Source organism: Carassius gibelio, chromosome A24 (genome assembly GCF_023724105.1).
Source record: "Carassius gibelio isolate Cgi1373 ecotype wild population from Czech Republic chromosome A24, carGib1.2-hapl.c, whole genome shotgun sequence".
Lineage (NCBI taxonomy): Eukaryota > Metazoa > Chordata > Actinopteri > Cypriniformes > Cyprinidae > Carassius > Carassius gibelio.
Genome location: NC_068394.1, coordinates 5,949,220 through 5,976,915, shown reverse-complemented (window position 1 = coordinate 5,976,915; position 27,696 = coordinate 5,949,220). Strand labels below are relative to the sequence as shown.

Genomic DNA, 27,696 nt, shown 5'->3' with positions numbered 1-27,696 from the left:
TATATCTAGAAACAAAACAGGAAACTCTGGAAAGAACCATGTGTGAGGATTTCTTACCTCTCCACGTCTCAATTTTATGCTCCTCAAGCTCATAGATTTGTACCTGAAACAAGACAAAAATGCATTTTAAAATAATAAATGTATATAAAGAAAAATTCCAATATGTAACTTATCAAATATACTTATAAATATAAATATTAATCTATATTCTAATAATTATTATTGTTATAGGTTTATATTTCTATAATAATAACAACTATTATTTTCATCATCATCATCATCATCATCACAATAATCATTATTTAAACATTACAATTACATAGTTATTATAAACTATATTATTTTATTTTTTATAAATATTTTTATACATTATTCTTTCAAAAATATCTATAAAAATCTTAATAATGTAAAAAAGCAATATGTAACTTAATAATTCATGTTTATTTATAGAAGAGTTAATAATAATAATATTGTTATTAGCATTATTTACAATTAAGTTTACAATAAAACGTTTAACTGTTTAACAATAATGATAATAATGATGATTTAAATGAGAGTATTTTAGAATTAATGATATTATACACTCTTGAGCCATAGTGAGCAAAGAAAACATTAAAATCCCTCATTTGACCAAAACCATTGCATCAACTACTACAAAAAAAAAAAAAAAAAAAACTTTTCCTGCAACACAATCTGACAGGCATTTGTTAACTAGTGAGATTTTCAGACAGACGAGGTACAGGTTTGCTTTCACGAACTAAGAAAAACTTCAGGTACTGATTCCTGGAACTGGTAAAAAAAAAAAAAAGAGTTAAAGGAGTGTAGTCCCGACCTTGAAGAGCCGTAACGCTGACTGAGTGAAAGTAAAACAGATCACCTAAACAGTTAGCTTCCCACAGCGGCACCAATTAAAGAGCCACACCACACTGCTGATGCAGGTTAACGTCTAAACCCACATGACTAATCAAAGAAGGACGGCCGATCAGAGGATGCACAGCCGCCTGCTTCCACATGTTAGCTAATGATTACTGTGGACACACGTGTGCACCTTTCAGTGCGTAATAAAACCAATGGGACAAGAAAATGGGTTAATGCTGATGCTCACTGTTTCCTGGTGGCTCTGGAGAGGAATGATGGGAAGACACTGTTAGTGAGCATGTGACAGTGCCTAAAGGGGACATAATCTTTATTATAAAGTCTATATAAAGATTTTACAGATATGAAGTCCACTAACACTGAATGTCATACATTTTTAAATTGAAGACATCTTGATGTAAATTATTTCTGTTAGGACTGCCTAATCTTTTCAAATGTGACCCTGGAGCAGTCGCTGGGGTACATTTTTAGCAAAAGCCAAAAAAACATTGTATGGGTCAAAATGATCAGATTTTCTTTTATGCCAAAAATCATTAGGATATTAAGTAAAGATCATCTAAAGAAGATATTTTGTAAATTTCCTACGGTAAATATATCAAAAACTTAATTTTTGATTAGTAATATGAATTGCTAAGAATTCATTCGGACAAATTCTAAGGCGATTTTCCAAGTATTTCGATTTTTTTGCACCCTCAGATTCCAGATTTTTAAATAGTTGTATCTCGGCCGAAATTGTCTGATCCTAATAAACCATACATCAATGGAAAGCATATTTATTAAGATCAAATTCAAATCTTGTTTTCAAAAACACTTTACACTTAAGACTGGTTTTGTGGTCCAGGGTCACAAATAAAAACCATGACAAGCTCTGCATTACCTGTTTTTAAAAATACTATTTCAAATAAATGATGTTCTTTTGAACTTTCTTTTCATCAAATAATCCTGTGTCAGTCTGGTGGAGATTATAGTCAGTATTTTGCCTTCACATATGAATATAAATAATTAAGCCACAGCTGCCTTTCCTCTAAACGCAGGAAGATTCGCTGTACAATTTTCAAGTACTTCCAGTGTCTGCAGAAAAGATGTGATGATGTGTGAAAGGATGAGAGGATGTTGCTTTTATTCAAAGTGATTAGTGGTTTCTTTGCTCTCGCATGAATTCACATGAATCTATATTTAAGAACAAAAAAGCTAAAACAAAGATATGAGCTTATGAATATTGATGAGGAGTTGTACAGCGAATCTGAGGCTGCGAATTATATAGTAAGTATCAACTCCATATCGTAAATTAAAGAAAATATGAAATGACAGGAGAATAGCTTCATAACAGACGTGACGAAAATAAGCAATTTATTTACAATCCACATCAATTTAACACCTTGAAATTATTTTTCAGGAGCAATTATTAGCACAAAAGACAACAGATGCTGAGGTGTTTCTGGAACATTTGATTCTGATTCCTGAGATCAATGTGATCTGAGCAGAGCGCTGTAGGTTATTTGTGACTATAAGCATCCCGTCTGCCAGCCGGCAAAGTTAAATGCAGCACTTTTACTGTATACATGTACACTTTATATCACTGAAGTATGAGTCTAAAATTGAGAGTATGATTCTATCCTAAGAGATCAGTATTTCTTCTAAAAACTAGAAAAAACTAAAGACAGAATGCATTACATACCATGGGTGATTTGTAGTATCTGTGAAGTATGTTGATGAAGTCTGTGATGGTTAGCATGCCTGCAGAGAAACAAGGAAGATTAATTAAGACTTCGGTGTGGAAAGGCATGAAAACCATGAAAAAAAGACTCTGGGAAACATGGGGTCTCCGATAACAGTTTCCCCTCAGAAGGGAGCTTTTTTATTGGATGACTTAATCCACACAGATGAACATGATACTGAAGGAGACAGTAGGTCAGCATCACTGCTGTGTCCGAGAGGAGAGTCACATAGGAGTGATGAGTGTTATCTGAGAAGGCCGTATTTACAACATTACATAAACCCTGGCAGCAAACTAGCGGACACTGTGTCTAAATCAGTGCTGGAGTTTCTGAGACGCTCACACTGCCGCGGTGTAATCACTCTCTTGATTAAAAGGTGATGAAAGGTGTAGGCCTATTTATATCCTTATTGTGGCCTGTCTTAATCAGTAAACGGAGAAATGAGGGACTGTGGTGTTTCAGGATGTAAGCAGTGCCAGAGACTTGGTCTGGGTGGCCTCAGCCTAAAAAACATACTTTATATTCTGATTCATTTTAGTCAACTAGTGTGTTTGGACTGTTTGGTTAAATAAAAAGTTGAAATAACTGATTAACTGATTTGTGTCAGTCATCAGTATAGGCGTTAGTGTTCCCAGAAAACCATGTGCAGAATTTTTGTAAACTTACTAAATTATGCAATGTTGTTTGATTGGTGAACAATCAAAAAAAAAAAAAAAAAAAAATCAAATATCAAATCATTCATATCAAATCAGTTATTATCATTTTATTGAAATTTTTTTATTTATGTTAATTTAGTTGTTAAATTATGAAATGTTGTTTAATTGGTGAACAAAATGAGTCCATTCATATCAGTTAATATAATTTTATTAATAATATAAACATTTATTTTTTATTTGTATGAATAGTTATATTTACTTTATATTATTTTTATTTTAAATATTTTTATTATTATTATTATATAAAAATAAATAACATATTTAGCTTAATTTATAGACTATAAATAAAGTGTTTTTGCTTCATGTTCTGCACAATTTTTTTTTTATGATTCCAGCATGTTTTATACAGTTCATAATTTTTCTATATTTTTCAAAACCCTAAAAATTCTAGGTACTGCATATTTAGCTTTATTTAAAATTGTAACAAGTAAAAAAAAAAAGTTAATTTATAGGATGAAAATATTTTTTCAGTTATTAATAACAAATATATATTTTTCTAAAACAATTATGGATTAAAATTATAGCAAGTTTACATCACTAGTTTATAAAGTGTCATAAAGGAAGCATCATATTCCCCTTATCAGAGTGCAAATTATTAAATTTTCAGCTGAAGAGCTTTTTATGAGCAGGTGTTGGAGCCATCGTGGTGATTAAGTTGAAATGACAAAGACTCCTCATGGAGCTCTCAAAGGTGAGAGGTTTCAAAACCCGCTAATTAATATCACCACCTGCTCTCTTTCCCTCTGACAAACACACAGCTCCTTTTAACACCAATAACTCCTAATAACATGAGGGTGAGTAAACGATGAGAGAATTTCATTTTTAGTGAACTATCACTCTGTATTTTAGCCTGAGTCTACAGTAAGGTAAGTGACTCAAACGGTCCTTTATCAATGCTGAGAGGCTTATGCTAGACCAGTACACAAGCAAATCTACCGAAACAGCTGCAGCTGGCCACATTAAGCAGGAAATATGAGGGTTTATGAAGCGGAGATTACATTTATAAATGCATTCTATTCATCCGATATGTGACAGTCTTTACAGGGGCTTGTTAAAGACTGTAGTACGGTGTTTAAGTGAGCTGTATCCTGTAGTTTGTCTGATTGTATTATCTCTCGAGAGGACAGATACTGTCATCTATCGAAAGTAAGATACTTGACAGGCAATAGTTAATGCAAAACATACATGACATATGATAAATAAAACAGACATATAAAAGTATGAAGGTGCTTGATCAAAAGAAATGACTTTAATAAATATGATACATCAACAGGCTGCTGTATAAATCTGTATGAAACTCCAGGGAGGGTTGAGAGATAAATGTCAAGGAGATTCTGCTAAAATGAAACATATTCCTTAATTTCTCCTTGAGCATACCTTTACCTGCACTAAAATGTATTTCATTTCTTTCTAGCATGTGATCACTTCCTCAGAGGCTGAATGCACTGAAATAACTAAGCTATTGCAGGTGGATTTTCAGTTCATAATTTTTTTTGAACCAAATTAAATGTATTATTTAATTTTATATATAATGTCTGGGTCAATATCTACTTTAAATGACAACAGGATGAATTCATTCTATTTACTTTCTTCATAACCAAAACATTTAAAGTTTGGGGTCAGTATAATTTTTGTTAAAGAAATTATTACTTTTATTTAGCAAGGAGGCTCTAATAAAAAGAAAAAAAAGACTTTTACATTGTTAGATAAATTCAATTTCAAATCAATGCTGCTCATTTAATTATTAATCAAAAAATCAGGAGAAAAACGTATCAGTAGGCACAAAAAAAATTTAACTGAACTTTTTCAACATTGATAATAATAAGAAATGTTTTTTTGAGCACCAAATCAACATTAAAATGATTTCAGAAGAATCACATGACACTGAAGACTGGAGTAATGATGCTAAAAATTCAGCTTTGCATCACAGGAATAAATTACATTTTAAAACTTATGAAAATAGAAAAATATATTTTAAATTGTAATTTTTCATATTCATTGCTGTATTTACTGTCTTTTGATCAAATAAATGAAGCATTGGTGGGCATAAAAAGAATTTCAAAAAGAAGAATTAAAAACCTTTCAGACCCCAAAATAAAAAATAAATTATAAATTAAAATCAATTATCAAAGCACTTCCATGCCTTGGTTTAAGAAAACACAGATAATGAAAACACTCTTGGAAACCAATCAGACGACAGTAACCAAAGGGGACAAAGAATTTCAATACCTATTACAACTAAAATCAGGTGCTTGTTCTTTCAAAAGGGGTCTTTGTCACTCATATCAACCAGTGCCGACTTTTTGTATTCATTATCAAAACATACTCACCCACAAAACTCTGTTTCTTGGTCTCCCACAGAGGGGCAGCTCGGACCCCATTGGCCACCAAGGCAAAAAAGGCCTTTTTTACCTAAAAAAAAAAAAAAGGGGGGTACTAAAATAATTATGTCATCACATTTAACACCAATTTTTTTTTAGCACCAGCAGTGACAGGTAGAGGGCACTGTTTTCTGTTTATGCACAAAATATGGCAAGAAATTACACCTTTGAAGACCCTCCACTGATAAAAGTTGGTTTTCACACAAAGCCCATGTTCATACATGTCTAAGCATTCAGCCACAAGCACAATGCCTTTAACAAAGAAATGCATAAGAAATTCCATATGTGAAATAAACAGATATTGCTTATGTATAAAGCAATAGAGATTGTTTTACATTTTCAATCGACTAATAAAAATGATCTTGAATCAATTTAATCTTTTTTTTAATTTCTTCTTTCAGTTCATGTTTAAATAGTAAAATCCTTAATTATTATTTGTATTATTATTAAACTATATATAAATACTAGAAATAGCAATAATTATAGTATTAGTATTAATCTACTTATCATTATTATATTATAATGCATATCATTTAACAGTATTACTATTAGTAATACTAATAGCAATAATATTAGCACTATTAATACTTATGCTAATAATTATCAATTATATATAAAATGTCAATAAAGCATATAAGAAGATCTGCAATGTATTTAATACTATTACTACTTATTTGTACTTAGAATATTAATAATAGCAATAATATAATTACTATAACAGAGGTACTAGCAGTAACTATTATTATACATTTATTTTCTTTTTGGTTTTAGATTATTTGTCATTGTAAAGCTTTTGGTTTTTTTTTCTTTAACAATTAAATGCTATTATGTAAAGTGTAATTAATTACACTCCAAATAATTAGGGATGCACCAAAATGAAAATTCTGAGCCGAAACTGAAAAATCTGGATGCACTTGGCCAAAAACCGAAAATGCTTTTTAATCATTATTTACTATTTTGTTAAGTAATATAAAATAATTTTGTAAGACATTCTATTCTGATAAATAATTAAGCAATTTTAGAAAAACTGAAATATATTCTAGGAGCCACACAGCAGGAATAAAGGAATTCTTTCCTTATCTTTAAGCAAGAATATCTCCTCGCATGATAACTTGTTCAGCACATGCACATAACCTGAGCTGGGCGACCAGGCCTGTATGGACCTGCACAGTAAGGATTTCATTCCAAGCCTTTCACAAAATTCTGTTCTGCACTTTTGCTGGCATGCCATTGTTTACAAAAGGTATAAATCCAAATCCAATTAATGCAAACCATATATAATCCTGGGTAATTCATAAAATGTTGAAATCATTAGTACCAGCTATATAAGGTGGATTTGGGTGGGCCGATCCTTTCAAACACTTTCAATACTGCCATGGAGCCAAACAAAGCAGTAATCATGGCGTCTCACGGGCGCTCTTAAATAAATCATGTGAGCCTCTTTTCTTGGGTGATGTTCCAGCCCAATCTGAGATGATTAAACATTAATCGAGACATAGCAAGGAACATAATGAGACGTTCCCCAAGGCTGGTCTTTCTGATGTATGGAAGCTGTTGTGAACTGGGCGGTGGGGACGACGGCTAGTATATGACTGCTGTGAGTCAGTGATCAGGAACATAGGCTTGGATCTTCTGGCCAAAACAATCCCGATGCTGCCGACAGCAAGAAGCCCACTCATCAAGGATTGATCAAATATTTACACGCATCGACCGTGGGTCCCTGCACCTCCACTGAACTTTAGAAGCAGATCGTACTGATGCTGATGGAGGGGTTTATGGGAGCATGTGCAATACCGGATTAGACTGGAAACATATGTGCTGATCACACAGTACATGATATGTGTATTATAGATGAGCGCTGGGAGAACAGCCGACAGAAACATCAATAAGTGGTATAACAAACCGTTGGGAAAAGAAACAAGACTGATGAAGATAGAAAGAGACAGTGAGAGACAAACGGGACGAATGAAACAAAGTTAGAGATAAGAAATGGACTCCTTTTCTAAAAGCTGCAGCATTTTGAATGAGAGGTCATGTGATCAGCTGAAGATGACAGCGTAAACAGATTAAATACAGATAGAAATTTACTAAATAAAATAGCTCAAGTAAGGATGCATGATATAATCGCATCTGCTGATAATAGAGATTTTTATATTTATATAAAAAAAAAACTATTTAAGATTTGTCAAGTGCATTTATTTGAAATATTTAATTGCAGATGCTCGTTTCTCCTATTTTTACATTTATTTCTTTGCTGTCATCACAATTCATCTTTAAAAACATCAAGTAACCTAATACAATTGCTGAAAATAATCTTTGGCTGATTTCAAACTGATTTTCATGCTGTACATTTTAATATTGCTATGTTTAAAATCACTTGTAGAATATATTTATATATCGTTCGGTGCGTATGTGTGTCAAACAAATAATACAGAATTGTTTTAACCACTGCAAGAGTGGAACTTCTTTGGAAACTTCCAGTTGTATATATTGTTACTATTGATAAGAATCAAAGTCTCATCTTTCAAATGATGTACTTTTTTCAGGAAATTCAAACAATAAAAGCAGACTTTGATGTGGCGTGAAAGATAACACTTAAACGCCTTGATTCAAACGATCATCCCTTCCTCTTTACTACTAGTTTTCACGTGAAATAAACATGAATGAAAATTTGTGACCACTCTATCAGTGTTTCAACCGCCTAAACCAAAAGGGGACATATTTTAATTCGGAAATTCTTTAATTACAGTATCTTTAAGCATAACTCTAAATTAAATATTTTATTTCATTTAGATAATATAGTGAATTTCAAAACAAATATCCATTTTTCATATTGTACATTATAATATTGTTATGTGTAAAAATTACTTGTATAATTTAATATTTGTATTTATTTAGATAATATAATGGGACATAAAGTTTAATACACTAGTGAAGAGACAATTATCACTCAGAAATTGCTAGTCAATTTCACAAATAATTACAAAGAAGTGACACCAAATTAAATTAAACATTACATTTTTAAGAAGAAAAATGTAAACTTTTTTTTTAAAACATACTCCAATAAACTTTTCTTATTTACAACTTAATTTAAAAATAATAACAAAAAAAGAAAAGAAAACATCAACTAACTGTGCGGAATGAGTATTTTGTAAGTCTTGGTAAACATGTCTGACATAGATTTGTTATCAGTGACAAACACCTCCACAGAGCGCTTACCTGCAGTGTTGTGTCAAAGACCACTAGCTTGGAGCTGGTAGGGACGATGTCGTAGCACTTATGTGACTTCATAAACCGCATGTAAATGTCACTCTCAGATTGTTCAACAGCTGTAAATGACACCAATAAACGAAAACTCAGTCAATTTGAAAGCAAAGTGAGTCGTAAGTACGTGTCAATTATCTGTTGGTAAGCACTAGCACACTGCTAGAAGGAACTGATTCATTCAGAATGAAAGTGTGTTTTATTATTTAAATGAATTAATAACATTAAGCTGAACAAGGTTCGGAAAAACAGTATTCCTTATTCAGTGTACAGAGAAAAAAGCAGGCTGAAAATAACTGCTGTAATAAATTACAAGAATATCTACTTCTCAAACTAGAACTAGTTACTAGACATTTTTTCATCTGACAGTCATGTTAACTTCGTTTTCATACTTTTTGATGTCAAGGGCCAAGATAAAAGGATCCACTTATGAGGGACGCCTTTCCTAAAATATAATGGCAGTGAGGAAACATTAAGTGTAATATTATAAAAAAGTACATTAAATATAATTAATAATATTATTAATAATAATATTAAACTTCCGAATGTATTATTATCATTATTATTATTAATGACAGGAAAATTTTATTTTTTACATTTTTATTAATAAATTGTAATTAAGTATTATTAATAACAATAATAATAATTTATTATTCTTATAAATGATAATATGACACTGAATACAATTATACTGCAGAAATAAATGACTATAATATATAATATATTCATTTTATAATTATATAATAAATATAATGTTGTTAATACATTATGATAATTTATTACTTTTATTAATTTGTGTTACCTTTATAATAGGATACTTCATATATAAAGAATATTACAATTTAGACAGTATAAATATATTAAGTATATTAACTTTAAGTATTAATAATAATATAATTTATTATTGTTATTATTAATATTATTATATGATACTTATAAGTACATTTATACTGGGTATATAAATACTTTGAATTATTATTATAAAGTTAATAGTTACTGTACATAAAATAATAATACATTATTATTATAATTATTTTATGTATATTATCTTTATAATATACACAATTTGATATTATCTAAATACATAAAAAGATATTTAATATTTACTGTACATAAAATAATAATACATTATTATAATAATTATTTATATATATTATCTTTATAATATACATAATATGATAAATACATAAAAAGATATTTAATAAACAATGTAAAAAATATATTAAGTGTTAAAGATAACAATAACAACTTAATAATAATAATAATAATAATAAGATTTATTTTTATTTAAACTAATAATATCAGGGCTTTTAAAATTGTGTACTGAAGCCAAAGAAAATTATTCAAATATTTTATGAAAAATCCCTAGCAACAAACAAACAAACAAACAAAACAGCAACTAAAAACAACACACTGTAGTAGATCTGGCAGCATGACACGAATGGGTGACATGAACCCACTGAACTGTGGACTCTGATGTCTCTCTTCTTGTTCCTTTCAGCAGCATCCAGCCTAATGTAGCCAGTTTCCATGGTAATTCTTACAGTAGTATTCTTAGACGCTAAACTGTTTCATCAGAAGCTGTCTAGACAAAAAAAAACACTGAAATATTTTGTCGCAAGGCTGTTTGTGCAATCTAGGAAGACTCAAGCGCATCTGCCCCCACAGTCTAGACACCTAGCCTGATTGTTTCAGCTAAAATTGATCAAAAGGCTTAGTGAAGAAAGTAGATCTCACTGACAGTAATTGCTCAATTCCATCGTGCAAGTAGCGATCAACGTCATTCTCACATAAAGAAGCAAGTGTAACGTTGTCTGTGTGTTGAAAATATTACATTCTAAAATCCACTGTTATATTTTTTGTGTTTGCACACTGATGTAAACAAGCCCAACACGCATGAGCAGCAAGGTAGAACAACGTCGATGTTCCATTTCCATTATTGTGAAACCCGCGAGACAAATCAAAAACACAGCTCCGATCACAGCGTCCTCCATCCTCCTGTTGTTAACTTTTTTCTTCTTTGTTAAAGTTGTTGAACGTCGTACACAAATGACATCAGTGTTGACTGGCTTAGGTCACGTCCTAGTACACACGGTCATTGTGAATACAACCTTTTAAATGGTACTGGGAAATAGTTCGCGCAAAATCGTCCCAGTACTTTAGTACTGTACATTTAGCTCTGGAACTAAAGCGGTGCGAAAGGCCCAATAGTGCCCTACTGTAGCTACCAGACTACTGTGCTAGGTACCCCAACGGAATGCTCCCAAAAAAGTGGTATGGTACAGAAATCTTACTCACAATCCTGTCCAACTACGGAGAATTTTCAGTAAGTGACTGACCTTAACATTTCTGTTACAATGCTAGGCCACAGATAGCAGACAGTGCAATGTGTGCTGGCTCATTCAGTGTGATGAGGTTAATAAAAGCCTGGTGTTCAAAGTATTTCTCACCATCGCTTCAGCTCAGCACAGTTTAACACCACTGGCTATTGTCAAAGAATAGCCCTGCAGTAGGTCTAGTATTAGCTCATGGAAACGATTAAAATAGGACAGTACAGCTGCTGCTGCTTGAGGAAACTTTACTGAGGGAATTCAAAAATACACGCAGAAAAGCTCACAGTTGGGACAATATGTACTTTGTGGGAAATTAACATACTTTAAATATGCTAAGTTAATGTAAAGTATATGCAAAACAACTCTGCAAAGAGTGAAAAACACTTGTGGTGCTTTAAAAAAAACGCAAAAGTACATTCAGACCTGTCTGTCATAGCAACAGGCTAAACCAATGACATGAGTTTGGGGGAGGGGCTATATTTAGATTGCAACAGTCCCCGCCCACTTTTTTCCAGCAGCCTTGGTTCCAGAAGTATTTCTCCCCTTCATTTTTAAAAAGGGTTTGTTAAAGTGTTTTATAGCTATAACACAAAACAACCAGCTATGAGTTGAATCATAATATTACTTTGATTTGAAGCAAAACAGTATTTGAAATCAAACAAAACATACGTAGATACAGTACGTGGGTAGATCAACTGCGTCATGTGCAAGGCTTAGTGGTATAAAGAGTTCTTTTGGCATGATTTGTTTGTTGTGATTCTCTGATTGGTGGAGGTTATTTGTAGAATCATGGGTAATGTCGTTTTTGACCAGCAATTCCACTGGTAAACATGATTAATTGAAAATTAAGTTTAAATAATGTGGGCTAATTAACAACTTCACAGCTCATGGTAAGCTTGTTTTTAAATATTTACATGTAAAAAGCATTAAAATGCATTAAAAATAAATTCCCTGATGGACAAAATGAATGTGATTTTTACTTCCGAAACACAACTGTTGCACTGACCAATAGCAAACATACCTCTTCATACCTCATTACAATAGCAACAATACATAAATTCCAGTGTGGGATTAATGCAAATTGTAATAGAATATAATATATATGTATTTATTATCTACAAATAAGCCCAAACAAATGACAAAAGACTACTCTGAAAGTCTGAATGTTTGGATCTACCACAACCAGAGGCATGACACTCTGGCTGATGTCCACCATGGCTATTCAAAGAACTGAATTACTGCAGAATGAATCTTTTGTTTGTTGAAAACTCTTTGGTTTTCACATGCTATTACATCGACATGCCAGGCTGCACTGGAACGCTTCGCATACACATACTTCAAATCAATGCTTTCAGACATCATTTAATGATGGCGTTTTAAAAACGAACACATGCTATTATATTCAGTATTAGGGCTGCACGATATTGGGAAAAAAATGACATTGCAATATTTTATTTTTCTGCAATATATATTGCGATATTTTTTCTTACAAACAAAAATGGGGTGAGCACACTAACATTCTCATTTTAAATGATTTAAACTTCGACACCATCGTGTCAATTGATTAATATGCACAAGGAGAGAGAGCAAGACAGCGCTCGTGTTGTTTGAAGACGACTCGCTCTTTCTCTGTCTCTCTCTCTCTCTCTCTCTCTGTCTCTCTCGCGCAAGCGCTCTCTCTCTCTGCCCCGTTAAGCTTGCAAGTGTTTTTCAGTCCTGTCAATGATAAACTTTCACTCTATGATGGTTAAGCTGTGCAATTAATCCGCGAATCACATTCGTCGAGGACCGGGGAGCAGCTGGCCCATACGGTTAATGAATAACGGATCAACTACGAGAGCCTACATCGTACATCCTGCGATGTGACTATCGTGGATTCGTATATCGCGATATCGATGCTTAAACAACACATCGTGCAGCCCTATTCAGTATATTAATTACAATAGGTTCATCCAAAAATTGCTCTTTTTGTGCAATTTCAATGCACAGGGACTGGAGATTTCAAGTTTCAATGTGGACATCAACGCACCATAAAAAGTATCATCAAAGTAGTCCATACAAGTCATGCACTATACTCAAAGCATTTGATAGCTTTGTTGAAAACAAAAATTTTAAACAATTAAAAATAATTTCTGGTATTTGAAATATATATATATATATATATATATATATATATATATATATATATATATATATATATATATATATATATATATATATATATATATATATATATATATATATATATATAATTAAACTTAGATTGCTGACTTAAAGTACTTCAAATTAAAGTACTAAAATTATTAAAACTAAAGCTGAAGTAATAATAAACCAGCTAAATAGAAATTATAAGAACAAAAGCTAATAAAAATAACAAAACCACTTAACAAAATTACTATAACTTAAACTAACATTTTAATTAAAGTGAAAATATTAAAATAAAACACAATTCTAAATATTTATTTAATTCTATAATAGTATATAAACAATACTAAAATATCAGTAAAAAAGAGGCCTGTGTAAAAAAGAGGCCTGTTTACTGAGTTGAAGTTGATCTAAATCTAGGCCATAATTTTCAGGAAATAATAACTTAAAATATGATCTTTTTGGTCTGTGAAGTCAATGCGTCAGTGCAGAATAGCGCACAACAAACTCATCTAAAAACTTTTACTGAGATAAAAAATAAATACATTTTGGGCTCTTCCATCCAGCCGCAGAGTCAGCATAACCAAAAACACCAAGAAGGGTTTTACAGTTAGATAGATATCAGCGAGAGGTGGAAGTGTGAGTGAGGGTTTTGAGGACTTCACCGTCACTGATGGTACCTTGGGGAAAACCCTCAACCTCAACATGAGAGGGCAGATCTGCAGCCTGCACAACCTGCTCTCTGTTTCTCCTAAAAGCTTTGCAGAAAGAACACCAGCAAACGCCCATAGAAATGATGGCAAGACTTGCTCTGCCACATCAGTGTGCTCGCCTCATATATTGCTGGGAAAACCTTGCCGGAGGCGAAAGAACTTCAGAGGAAAATGTCTGCTCTGAAAACAGTTTCAGAGCTGCTTCATACCCAGCCACACAGCATTCCTTGTTAAGTCTAGTTATTTCAATAACGGACTAATTGCTTATTAAAATTGCAGCAATAAGCTACTTAAAAAAAAAAAGAATTACAATAAGGTACCACATTAATAAAAAATATTCTGCCTAAACGCTTTAAATCACACCAAAATATACTTTTAAATTAACTTCTACATTGTTGCAGCAGATATTTTAATTAAAAGTGGTTATTAAGCAGCACAACCGTTTTCAACAACAACAATAATAAAATGTTTCAAAACAAATCAGCATATTAGAATGATTTCTGAAGTGACACTGAAGACTGCAGTAATAATGCAAAAAATTCAGAGCTGCCATCATAAAAAGAAATTACATTTAACTATATATTAAAATAGAAAATAGCAATATTAAATTGTAATCATATAAAAATATTACTGTTCTACTGTATTTTATATTATTAGTTATTTAATAAATGCGACATTGGCGAGTTAGAGACTTTCAAAAAATATTTTTAAAGGCGATGTATATAAAACATTAAAAATAAATAAAAATTTTATTTTATAAAAAAATAATACAATATATTTTATTTCTCTATATATTTAACTACAGAATATATATATATATATATATATATATATATATATATATATATATATATATATATATTGGATATTGATAATTATTTGTACAAATTATATTAAAATATTAAAGATATATATATTCTGAACTGTGTATGTGTGTTTATGTATACACACACACACACACACACACACTTTCTGACCCCCTGACGCCCCATTTTATGATCAATATGTATATGCATACACATAATTGGGCAGCATTACCCTCACCCCTGAGGGACTCCTTGACGTGGGTGAGAGGCTCTCCAGCCAATAGCATCATCTGACGCATGTACACCCAACAGGTTAGAAATGACGAATGAATGGGGATCCCGATACATAACTGGGATCTCCAGTGATTCCTACTGAGCAGCTCGATGTAAATCGACACCTTGTATAAAAACGCCACACAACTGTGCCCCAAAATGACCGACCATCTGATCAGAGGAAAATCCGCATCGCGCGATTGTACCCGGGTTAGATTATGAATGAGATTAAAATAGACTAAGTGTTTGGACTAAATAAGTAAGAAACGAACATCACAATGTCAAGACTGCGAAGGTGTTGATGCAGCCGGTTCAGAAAACGAAGACAGATCGTAACATTCACAACAAGAGTGAAATCTATTTACCTTCATCCTCGAGATCGAGTTTCTCCAGCATGTCTTCAGATAAACCGTGGACCTGGGGACAGAGTGACAGTGTCAAGCACAGAAGAGGCGATTTCAGGCTGTCCTCCCCTCTCACACACTCTCTCTCACACACTCACACACACTCTCTCTCACACACACACACACACACACACACTCACTCACTCACTCGTCACTGGCAGACAGACAGTGAAGAGACCGGTGAGATCGGAAGTTGGCTCTCAGAGATTAATAAAGATACAGGTGACAATAATCGACGGCAGAAAAAAACCGACCTGGCTCGGAATAAAAAAAAACAAACAAACAGGTTAAGCGTTCATGTTTTCGGAGCTATTGTAGGGGACAGTCATTGTTTGCAGGCGAGCTCCGATTGTGTAGTGTGTACTCGTGCATCCAATGTGAAGGCAGTCATGAGAGACCCCCCCCCCCGGCTTTTTATAAATGGACTGTTCCAGTTTTCTGCAGTCGCGAGCCGCAAGCCAACGGTCTGACATGGATTGTTTTAAAATCAATTATTCCGTTTACTCATTTCTTGTTATGAGCAACAGATAATGTGCCAATATAAAAGCGAGCGGAGTCAACCTGTCCAAACTGGCTGGTGTTGGGTGGGGATTTTGATTCATTCAGGTGAATCAAATCTTTTGAGTCGGTTCACCAAGATGATTCAGTGACTCTTTCTGCAGGTTAATAGCAAGGGGCAAGGAACTCGACCGGAAGTTGAAGTCGGGTGGGGGCTGCCATCTTTTAGCAGAACTTCACTTGCGTTAGCATTCCCATTGACTCCCATTCATTTTGGCGTCACTTTGACAGCGAATAACTTTACATCTGAGGCGTTTAAAGACTCTGTTTGTCCATTATTTATTTCTAAAGATACACGACAATGTATAAAGGGCTCCATTACCTTCTATGTTACATTATGGCCCCGTATAAACAGTTTTTGTAAAAAATAGGCTAACGATTGCGTCATAACCACTCGGCTCTCTGTCGCATTACCGTACAGACAGGTGGAGAAGCACGCAGGCAATTAACTTAATATGGCGTACTGGCGTTACATTTTAAAATACTATACAAAATAATTAATCAGAATACTTACTCCTGCTCACTCTCGACAAAGAACTCCCCGCTCAAGCTCACTGTCTCTGCAAGATTAACGATGGCAGTTTTCACGCACAGCCACTTAGAAGATTTACATCTGTCAGACAGGTTGCTGACGTCGTCAAGCTTCGTTTGAGTCTGCGCGTCAGAAACGGAAGTGCTAAAAAACGCTAAAACTGGGCTTCATTTGTCTCAATTGAGTTCCAATGGGGTCGCTGTGTCCATTTCTTTTACTGTCTATGGTTAATAGTCCGCTTGAAATCCATATAGGGAATGTGAAGGTACGTCACGCAGTGTTGCATTATGGGACGTGGGCGCCATGTTTAGAGGCACGATCTCTGTTTACGTTTTCGCTAACCATTGCTATGACATTTAATTGTGGGTGTGTTCGGCTAAAACGAGGTAAAATTGAAGAACGGAAGAAATGGAGAATTTGAAAGAAAAAGAGTAGGGACCCTATCGGGAGAAACTAAATGCCACTGCCAAAAAAAAAACGTTATTTAGACAAACTGTCCGAGATAAACAAGATAGATCCATATGATTTAGCAGCCCAAGACTGGATTACGGATCCAGACGCACTACCTCCGCTCACATATATGGACATCGTCAATTACCTCGTTTTAGGATTGAGTGCGTACACTTTGCAGGAGTTTAAGAGCTATAAATCCCTTCAAGCCCATGAACAGTTTTGCAGCGGCTGGGTACAAGACCTCCTCATTCACAGGCCGCCTAACTGCAAGAGCACAGTCGTACTGGCAAAGGTAAGATGGCACTTCTTCTGTCGGAGTTTTATGGCAGTTGGCAAACCAGCTAAAATAAATATGCTATTTACTGACAATGTTTTTATACCTAAGTATCTTAATGATTCTGTAAAACTGATTCTTTCTCTGTTGTATTTTGTGCCAAGTTATTAAAACAAACAAAATGCTAAATATTCAGCTGAAGTTATGTTATTTTAAAGAGTCATAAGCAGTGGGTTTGAGCAGTTGCATTTAAAAAAAATATTGGTTATAATTGTCAAAATTGTCTAAAAACCCAGTTTTATTTTGCTTGTGGTGGGCAGATTTATTTTTGTAACACGTGATTATGTTGATTAGAAATGAATGAATACATAATGTACAATCAATCATTTACATTACATTATTTTTACATTGAAATACATAATTTACATTTACAAATTAGTTTGACAGTGTAAGCATAAAAGCAAGATAATTTAAGTGGTTCTGCTTTTATTAATCACAAATTAACTACATTTAATTTGTATTAATCAGATAATAAATGTATCTGTCATTGATTAACATTTCTGTCTTTATGTACAGGTAATGCACTCCCAGCGCCTTAGTGAAGTTCCTCTGAAGGCTTGGGTTATTATCAACACCAATGGTGAAGTTTCCTCAGCCCACTGTACGTGTATGCCTTGAGTCGCAGAGACATGCTCCAATGTTGACGAATGTCAGTACCCAAACAGTTACCTGGAACCACTGACTTCCATAGATTTTTTTTTTCCTGCTATGGAAGTCAGTGGTTCCAGGTAACTGTTTGGGTACTGACATTCTTCAAAATATCTTCCTTTGTGTTCAGCAGAAGAAAGAAATTCATACAGGTTTGAAACAACTTGAGGGTGAATAAATGATGACAGAATTTTCATTTTAAAGTGAACTATCCCTTTTAAGGGTCTCTGTGGATACAATCAGTACAGAAACAGATACGTCACTTAATGTATTTATTAAGCAGTTATATAAAAACTTGAGTCAGAAACATTTTAAAAAGGCATGTAAAAATATGTACAGAATATCAAAGCAAATTGTTCATTGAAAAAATAAATAATTTTTGATTCATGCAATGTGGCCTGTCTTTATCATCTGCTAACATAAACCACAAATTCAACATCATTCATCAGCTATCCTACAAATCATCAAGGAATATACAATACACAACACCTCTTGCTTTGTACAACTTTTAACAAACGTTTTTACAAACCAGTTGATTTAGTAATCACTGCACAACACTTGGACACATGTTTGTAAGAGCACAGCAGACTGTGACAACTTTCTTCTTGTTTTCTTTCTCCTCTCCTGGCCTCTTGCTAATTACCTGATGTGTGAGGTATTTTCTTAACTGACGTGCAAACCTCTCTTTGTTCATCCTTTTCACTTCATTGTGGCCCAGAAGCAAAGATGGTGCCCAGTCAGGATGAGTATCCAGCATTTCAAATGCTGGTTGTCCTGTAAATACAGCAATTTTGTAGGTTATAGATAATTATGGACATCTTCATATACTTTCAACACACATACACACACACACATATATATATATATATATATATATATATATATATATATATATATATATATATATATATACACATATTATATATATATATATATATATATATATATATATTATATATATATATATATATATATATTATATATATACACACACACACATACATACATAATTATGTTAGTAGAAACTGGACCAGAAGATAAACAAAAGCTAACAATTTTAAAGTGATCTTAATAAAACTATTGACAGTGTGTGACATATATATATATATATATATATATATATATATATATAATCAACTTCTTAGATATTGTGATTGTTGTTGCAAATGGAACATTATCTGTTGATAGCCACAAATTATGCATTGCTCTGGAAGTCAACACACACCGACGTTTAAGACAATAAGAACAAAATGAAAATATTGTATTTAGGTCAAAGTTAGAGACCACAGAACTCACCTGACTGAAAATGCAGCGAACACACTCTCGCTGATGCAGGGATGTTTTGGAAAGTAAAAATGTTTTCTCCTGATTGCGGCAACCCACGCGATCCGGCGTCTTTTCGTCAGCTCATCCACCTGCTTCCCTTGTTGTTTTTTCCAGGAAGGAAAGCTGAAAAAACGTATTCCGTTGTTCAGTTTCCTCCCTGAACGATCGTGTGACCTGCTATAGCAGTTTTTGATCGAGCAGTACTGGCAAGCCATATCGACGTTTATTAAAATCTCGACAGAAAATCCAAACACAGCCTCCAACACACGAATTCAAATACAGCGGTATAGGGCGCGATCCTGCAAATATGGCGGAGGACCCATAATGCAACACGGCGTGACGTCACCTTCACATTCCCTAATAGGGAATAGGACTTTATTTTACTATCGCACATTGCTTATCTTGATGTAAATAATTAATCCGCGCAAGTTAATCTGAAAATCTGAAGAAAAAAATAGTTTGTTTTAGTAATCTTTAATCAAAATCTTAACATTTAATTACGCTCTGGAATGGCATGCCTTTTCTGATTATGCCAGTTTGACGGCTTGGGCAGAATATCCTTAAACACACCCCTCCAACAGTTAGATTGCTATGAGTGAGAGACAAAGGAGTGCAAACATAAAATCATGCCCTCTTTTCAATATTCCGTTTCAGCTGGAAATAGGCTATAGTCTTGCATTGCCAGACCTTCAGACTGACCACTGAAGGTCTGGGATCTATGGCAGCTTTCATTGTCCAAGTCCAAGGCCTGCCCATGAGGCCACTTGACCGTAATGTCAAACAACCAATCACGGTTCGTTTTGTTCAGCGTCACGTTTCAGGGTGTGGAAATGTCGCTACAATAACAAAAACTCTCGGACATGTTTGAAAGATTCTATGCTGCGAACTTTAAATATTTGACATAATTTTGAATATCCAGTTTTTAGTTGATCCTGATAAGCGTTCGTCGTCACAGATGTAAACATGAAGGTTTGGCACCACAGCATTTTTGTTTTCAGACGGAACGTTAAATAACATGACACACATATCTCCCGGAAATCCTGTATATTTCAACCAATCCGATGGCGACTTACACATTGTCTCCACTTTTGTGTCTCATATGCATCAGACGTTTAGCCAACGGTCCATGGTCGTGACATCTGAGGCTGAGACTACGAAATACGTCACTACACTGTATTGCTTGGAAGTTCAGATCATTTAACCGACTTGGACCTTGAGTCTCATTCAGCAAAATTAACAAATCTTTTTTCGTAAAATGTAATTTAAAACGTTACGTGTTATTTCCCTAACACATCTATTACTGATGCAAACGTTGATCTCACTACAAACAATACAAAACTATAATGCTTTCTTTTTTGGTGAACTACCCCTTTAAAATTCACATGATATCAAAATTTACAAAATTAATTTTGTTCGCACCCATTGCTAGTCTTGAGGTAAACAATGTATCCGTGGTTAGCTATCTATGGTTTTTACAACCATTGGCTGTGCAGGATTGTAGCATCTTCGAATATTCATTTAAGTTGACTGTTAAAGATGGTGGGGGAATCTACGTGCTTGATACAGTCGAATGGGGCATCTACCTTTAGGCATTTCACTGATCTACTGTATATATGATCAGTGATACATATATTTGATTCCTTCTCTGATGATGTCGGTATGGCTTGGTCAGAATATGCCTTTATAATCATTCTAATTCTATGAGAATATAAACTATAAACTAAATAATTACTAACTACAGAGTAATTATGTCATTTGAATCACTTTCAGAGCTTTCATTTAAATTAATAGTGAATCATTTGTGTTTAACAGCTGTGCTGGTGGTTAAGGCATATATCTTGCACTACACTTCCATTTGGTATCCTTCCATTCCATTCAGTAATCAGCTTCATTTTCAGAAGGCGCGATGATAGATAGGAATATGTGTGTCATCAATGCATCCAACCACACTGGAAATCCTAAAGGAAATTCTAATTATTAGGTTACTTAGAGGCTGCAAGATGTCATCAGGTGAAACCTCATTTAAAAGTAGTACTGCTCAAGTAAATATGTATGTGGATATGGCAAAATAAAATGAAAATAAAATCCTCTCCTGATGTAAATGTAACTCCCTGCAATTGAACGCAGCCTCCTCATCAGCAGAATCCTCCGTAAAAAGACATGCCATTTTTGTCACATTTACGGTGTCTGCATGATGATTCAGTTTACACACAAATTCTAAAAACACTAATTGGTTGAGTAAATGAGGCATATTCATTCAGTATGTCCATAATGAATTGCCTCTAAAAATTCATTCGCACACTTGTTATCAGTGAACAGATATGAGTCAATGCAGAGAAGAATAATTCATTAAAATAAAAGATTTGTTTAACAACACTGACGCATTCATAAATTAAACACTAGTTGTTTAAACCTGAAGGGAATTTTGTAAGTAGGGAATTTGTACATGAAATGTTAACTTTAAAATGTTACAAAATTGTTCATATTCTTAATACTGAATCTTATTATTGGCATTATTTCTCTTCTTGATTGTGCTTGTGATATTTGTGAGTGGTTTTCCAACAACAAGTTCTTACTCTTTCATATCTAAAACGCATTTGCATTTTGGGGTGATGGAGTGGTGTTGGTGCAGTGGATAAGACACCTGGTGTGAGAGACCCGGGTTCGAATCCACTGTAAGACACCAATGTGTCCCTGAGCAAGACAATTAACCCCTAGTTGCTCCAGAGGCGTGCGACCTCTGACATATATAGCAATTGTAAGTCGCTTTGGATAAAAGCGTCAGCTAAATGAATAAATGTAAATGTAAGTTTCACCTCTATGCATGCAAATTTAAATCAGCTCTATCCGCAATGTACAGAAAGACTGTGCAAATCAAGCCAGTAGTGCGACACCGTTGTTTGTGTTGTGCCCATCTGCCCGTAACACTCTTTCTTAACCTCCTGTCTCTTTTTTCTTTTTTCTCCACTTAATGGCTCTTCTTGGACCTAGATAGGATGAAATCAATTTAACATATATATCGGTTTAAAATCATGAAAACCTATAGAGGCCGTCCACGCTCCAAAGATATTTCACACAACTGTTTTTAGTCTTCCCCAGAGCCACATCTGGCATGGAGGGTAACTGAAACGAACTATGCCCAAATTCCTGGCTGATGAATCTAAACGAACTTGAGCCCTTGTGAGAACAACCTCATGAATATACAACAGATGTAAACAAACACATGAGGGGGGACCACGAGAAAGATGTTAGTTCACAAATCTGGGGAATTACAAATAATGGGAGACTGGGAAAAAAGTAGTAACTTTAGTAGTAAGTGGTAAGTGTCAGACCTTGACAGAGAGTGAGAGGCAGGTTATTTAACAGACAGCAGTGAACAGTGAAGGTGTCTGAGCAGCTGTGATTCTGTTCATCCGCATTGACCCATAAGAGACTCACACTCAGACTCACATGTCAGTGGATCAATGGTACATGAAATGAGAATCGCTGAGAGTGGATTTTCAGGGGTTGCTAAAGATAAAGTGACATTATTGCAATGCATTAAGTTGTAGATTTTTAGGCATGAATTCATAAAACTTGGGCTTTTCATTTATATTTTCAACTATGTTGAAACACTGCGGCACAGTGAGTATTTCTTAAAGATAAATTATTATATTAGATAATTTATCAAATAAATTTACAAACTAATACTGTATGTACCGTAGGTGAATGAGGCCCAAAGTGTGAGAGAAAGAGTAAAGAAAATGCACATAAAGATTCACAAGAAGTGGATTACAAATGTGCTGAGTGCAGCCTTGGACCTCTGCTTAAATTCCCGGGCAGGAGGCAAGGACAACAGCATTGCAGATGGTGACTGCTGTATTGATTTTGGCATGTGAACGTGATGAACGGTCAGTGTGTTGAGTCATAAAAACCTGATTAGATCCATGGACAGGAACTGGCGAGTACTTAAAGTACTGTGTGCCTCTTTTAAGGAAACGTGTAGATTTATAAATGTTGAATATATATTCCATAATTAAAGTATAAAGACACAAAAGACTCATTTTCATGTCAATGAATTCATGTGATTCATGTGACTCTTCAGATAAATATATGTGTGTATATAATGTTTCACTTGTATTTATCTATTAAAGCATCAGTCGGATGATCACTTGAAAATGAATGATGCAGAAAATGTCTAGGATGTGTCAATGTCCCACTGCGGATCACTCACCGCACGTGAGGTAGATAGAGGTGCTGAGCAGGGACAGGGCGGTGGTTTTGCGGCAGGCGGGCTGTGGTGTTGTCCCGTGTCGAGGGGGGAGGAGGAGGAGCGCTGCACTGTGTCATTCCGACTGGCTTCCAGAAGAAATGCTGAAGTCTGCTTGGTGAGTTGTGTTGGTGTGGTGGGTGATGAGGATATACCAGAGGCTGTAGAAACAGAGAGAAGATAAGACACGACAGATATCATCTATCTATCTATATATCTAGAATAAAATTTGCTGTTACTAATGCAGAAATGATACACTGCACCTTTAAAGAGCCACACAGATGGGAAATAAAACATTACCTGTATTACAGTGTATGATGTAGCTGTCTATCAGTGTAAACAATGTGCAAAGTAATTAAACCAAAAAGTACACGATTTATAAAGTTATTGGCTTCTAAAGTAAGGAGTCGACTCTGAATTGCTGAAACGAGTCATTATAGATTTCAAATCTTTTGCCCATCTCTATGTACATCACTAGGAACACTTTGCATAATAATCTCCGCCTACTGTGTTGGGAGAAACGAAGCTCTGACCTGCTCCATCCCCACACACAAAGACGCTCTGGTTGGTGTGAGAGCATCATGTCGAGGAGACAGTGTGTTTTTAATTGTAAAGGCACGTTTGTTTTATTTTCACTGCCAAAGTATGAAGATCAGAAGAAGCAATGGCTAAAATTCATTTTTACCACAATACCAGAGCAGTACAACAAATCCTTGTTGTGTTCACAACATTTCACTGATGACTGCTTTTCTAATCTGGGTGAGTACAAGGCGGGATTTTCAAAGCGTTTGGCCATAAAAGAGGGTTCATTACCAACTTTATTTAGACCAGCAGGCAATCACAACGCGAAGTATGATTATGAAGTTATTGTGTTTGTTTTCTCCCAAGCGTCTTATCAGTATGTGTGTTGTCTGCAGCCTTTCTCTGCGCTGATCTTCATTTACAAAAACATCATTAAAATGAAGTGTAACTCCATGAATACTCAACGAAGAGACATGAGAGAGATATCTATAGAAAGCTTGACATGTCTACTTTAAAACTAAACAAGTGCTGCCGAAAACAGATATTCTGTGATAAAGTAATCCATATGAAAACAACGCGATGTCTGTTTTTCACGTCTCCCTTCATTATATCTAATGTGACCACGCACCCGCGCTATTCAGATTCAAACTGAAGCGCGCGGCTTGAATACACACACACAGAAGAAAAAGCAGCGAGACTGTTCAAGTTTTTTATTTTACTGTTTGCTTTGCGGTAAGAGGAATAAGACCCCAATAATTCACCCCAAACAGATGCTAACGCATTGTTTACCGTGAAGTGTGCGGAACAACCAATCAAAACTATGTCAGTTGACCAATCAGAACACAGTATGCAACCGAAAGGCGGGGTTTAAGGAAACAATATTTTGAACAGCTTTGCGCGAACCGTTTGGGGATCTCTGAGAATTGAGGTAATTTTAAAATGATATTTTGACAAAATGACAATGTTTTTTAACCTTGGATGGATTTAAACCTAATGTACAGGACTTATAAACAGTGATAGGAAGCTTAGCATTTTCATCTTGCTGGCTCTTTAAGACTTTATGGCTGATACTACGAACTGTGCTACAGTGTCTCACTGTATCCCATTCTCTGCCAAGGAAGGATGATTTAGATTCACCTGTCACTAAAAGGTTAGACTGTACCTGTCGTAATTTCTGATCAGTGCCTGCAGAAATAGAAGGGGCCATAAGGCCTGAACCGCAGGCAGTGTGGAGAGCAGAGTTTATTACCTCATTTTACACTTCATCTGCTGTTGCAGGCTGCAGATTTCATGCTGTGATTCCTCCAAGCTCTGCCCTCAGTCAGATCAGAGAAAATGACCGGTGTAAACAAAACCACTCTGGATGTTTGTATTCTGTTACTGAGGCGACACGACTCTTCACAATACGTGGCAAAGACCCAAACATGACGCATTTGTCAAAGTTCCCCTAAGTGTTCATCACGCCAATCGCCTGAGTAATTGGCCTGTCTGGTTTGGATTCATGCTGCACCTTATTTGGACGTTAAATGATCAAATCAATCTCACTGTGGGCCCTCTAATTACATTTTTTTGTGATTGCTTCAGCTCCCTGTTGTTTGAACTTGACCCGCTTCTCTGTGCCATCCTCTCCACTGGCTGGAATCAGTTGCAGAGCCTTAAAGAAGCAGCTTGTTCTCACAGAGTGGTGTGTGGAGGTAACTTACTGCGTTTCTGCTTTGATAAGTCGATGAGATGTACCTGCAGCACTGCCTGAGTCCAAGACATCGTCAGCAAGCCAATAAGGTAAGAATAAGCCAATAAGGAGCCAATAAGAAATCTATCTATCTATCCTTTTATGTTGTGGGTGCAAAGAAGCCAGATCCATTTGATTGATGAGCATATTTGAAAAAAAAAAAAAAACACCCTATGCATTTATCAAGAATGAAAGCGCTATTAATGAATCCATTATAGATGTGCAATGAGAAAGGATGAACAAGCCATCCTGACTACCTCAATCACTGCACCAAGCCATTATCTTTCCCCAGCCGAGACCACATGGCTGCAGAATGAGTAAAGAGCTTATTTTATAGCAGTCGGCCATCGGCTCAGTAAACACAGCACATCCTAGAAAATAAAGAGCGGGGTAGGAGGAACATAGAGGGAGCTGAAAAAGCAGGTCTTCACGATGAAGTCACCAGATTGGCAATAGCCCCTCACCTCACCCGAATGCATCCACAGGGAGTTTACATTCTCATCTTCCACACAAGGATCTTCTACCGTCAGGACCACAGAGTCACGTGATCCTTGCAGCAGTGCTGGATGTGAACACTGGGTGCTGCACATCCAGACAGTAATTCAGTATGATTCCCAGCCTAGCTGAATAGAACTCATCCACAGGCCATACCTGCAGCGCTTATCGATTTCAACTGTCCTCATGAGCAATGCAAGTGACATATTTATGAAGCCATATTACTATCAAATCATTTAAATGTAATTATGGAACTAGGCTAGAGACAGGCGTAGTCCAAAGGCTCCATGCATCTTTGATATTGGGTTATGTACCATGTTGTGTTCAATTCAAACACATTTAAGCAGGTAAACACCAAGGTAATTTTCTTCAAACATGATTGCTCATTCTAGACACGATGCCTCCATTGTATCATTATGTTGACGTGTGCTCTGTAAATCACATCCTCTGGGGTTGCTTTAAAGATCTGAAAAAATATATATATTAATTAAACAAAGGTAAAAGTGTCTTTGTAATAATGTACAGTGATGAATTATTGTCCAAAGTGTGTTCTTAGAAGGTAAAATTTTTCATATTAATGTTGTTTTGACTAGGAAGTGAACTTCATTCTGTAAATATGGCACAGTCCTGCACATACACTGCTGTCATCATGTCTTTTGATGTTTACCCTGCAGACAGAGGTTAACAAACTGACCGATGACCTTTGGCCCAGTGTCAGATAAATTAACCCAATGCTGCTTGCTTTTAACCCTGCTCATGGGCAAAACACTTACTATTCATTGATTCATGACAGATAAACCAATATTCAAAACACAAACCTTCAATAGCACTTGACATGATTCATTTTTCAGTGCAAAAGTAAGCTTTAGAAAAGTAACAACACAACTAACTTCACAAAAGGCTTCAACACAGTCTAATCAACGAGCACTGACCTCTTCATTTGCCTTTCTTTCACTTTGACTGAGTGATGAGCAGCAAGCAAGTCTTTTACACCTGTCTGATGAATACATTGTCTGCTGATTAAACACACATCATACATTATATGCTATTAAGTGAAGTTTGGTCTGTGAAAAGATATCATTAGACTTGAATGAGAACAAGCACATTCTCTAAAAGTAATAATAGCTTAAAGTCATGTGAAGAAAGGACAGCAAATCTCTCTTAAAGACATAATACAAACAGAGATGTCGATCTTATAAAAATTCCAAGGACATTTTC

At 34.9% G+C, this 27,696-nt stretch overlaps 1 protein-coding gene and 2 long non-coding RNA genes across 11 annotated transcripts in view; 1 reads left to right on the top strand and 2 right to left on the bottom strand.

The window, feature by feature from the left end:
• The window catches only part of LOC127946350 (5'-AMP-activated protein kinase subunit gamma-2), a 57,802-nt gene that overhangs the window by 5,609 nt on the left and 24,497 nt on the right, over positions 1 to 27,696 (bottom strand). For 6 of the 9 annotated variants that reach the window (XR_008151069.1, XR_008151068.1, XM_052542866.1 and 3 more), the window contains 6 exons: positions 23,694 to 23,890; positions 15,591 to 15,642; positions 8,911 to 9,020; positions 5,641 to 5,722; positions 2,555 to 2,613; positions 58 to 103 (listed from right to left, as the gene is read on the bottom strand). Coding sequence is in view for 7 of the 9 variants with exons in the window: in XM_052542866.1 (XP_052398826.1) it covers positions 58 to 103; positions 2,555 to 2,613; positions 5,641 to 5,722; positions 8,911 to 9,020; positions 15,591 to 15,642; positions 23,694 to 23,890 (546 nt within the window). In the remaining 2 variants the exon portion in view is untranslated. Of the gene's footprint in view, positions 1 to 57; positions 104 to 2,554; positions 2,614 to 5,640; positions 5,723 to 8,910; positions 9,021 to 15,590; positions 15,643 to 15,773; positions 15,996 to 23,693; positions 23,891 to 27,696 lie in introns of those variants that run through there. The other 3 variants (XM_052542873.1, XM_052542870.1, XM_052542871.1) reach the window with 3 other exon arrangements.
• LOC127946359 (uncharacterized) lies at positions 17,020 to 18,546 on the top strand. Its single transcript, XR_008151073.1, has 2 exons — positions 17,020 to 17,464; positions 18,023 to 18,546. It is a non-coding gene; the product is annotated as an uncharacterized LOC127946359 (long non-coding RNA).
• Positions 18,408 to 19,834, bottom strand: LOC127946356 (uncharacterized). Its single transcript, XR_008151070.1, has 2 exons — positions 19,451 to 19,834; positions 18,408 to 18,928 (listed from the first exon to the last, which is right to left on the bottom strand). It is a non-coding gene; the product is annotated as an uncharacterized LOC127946356 (long non-coding RNA).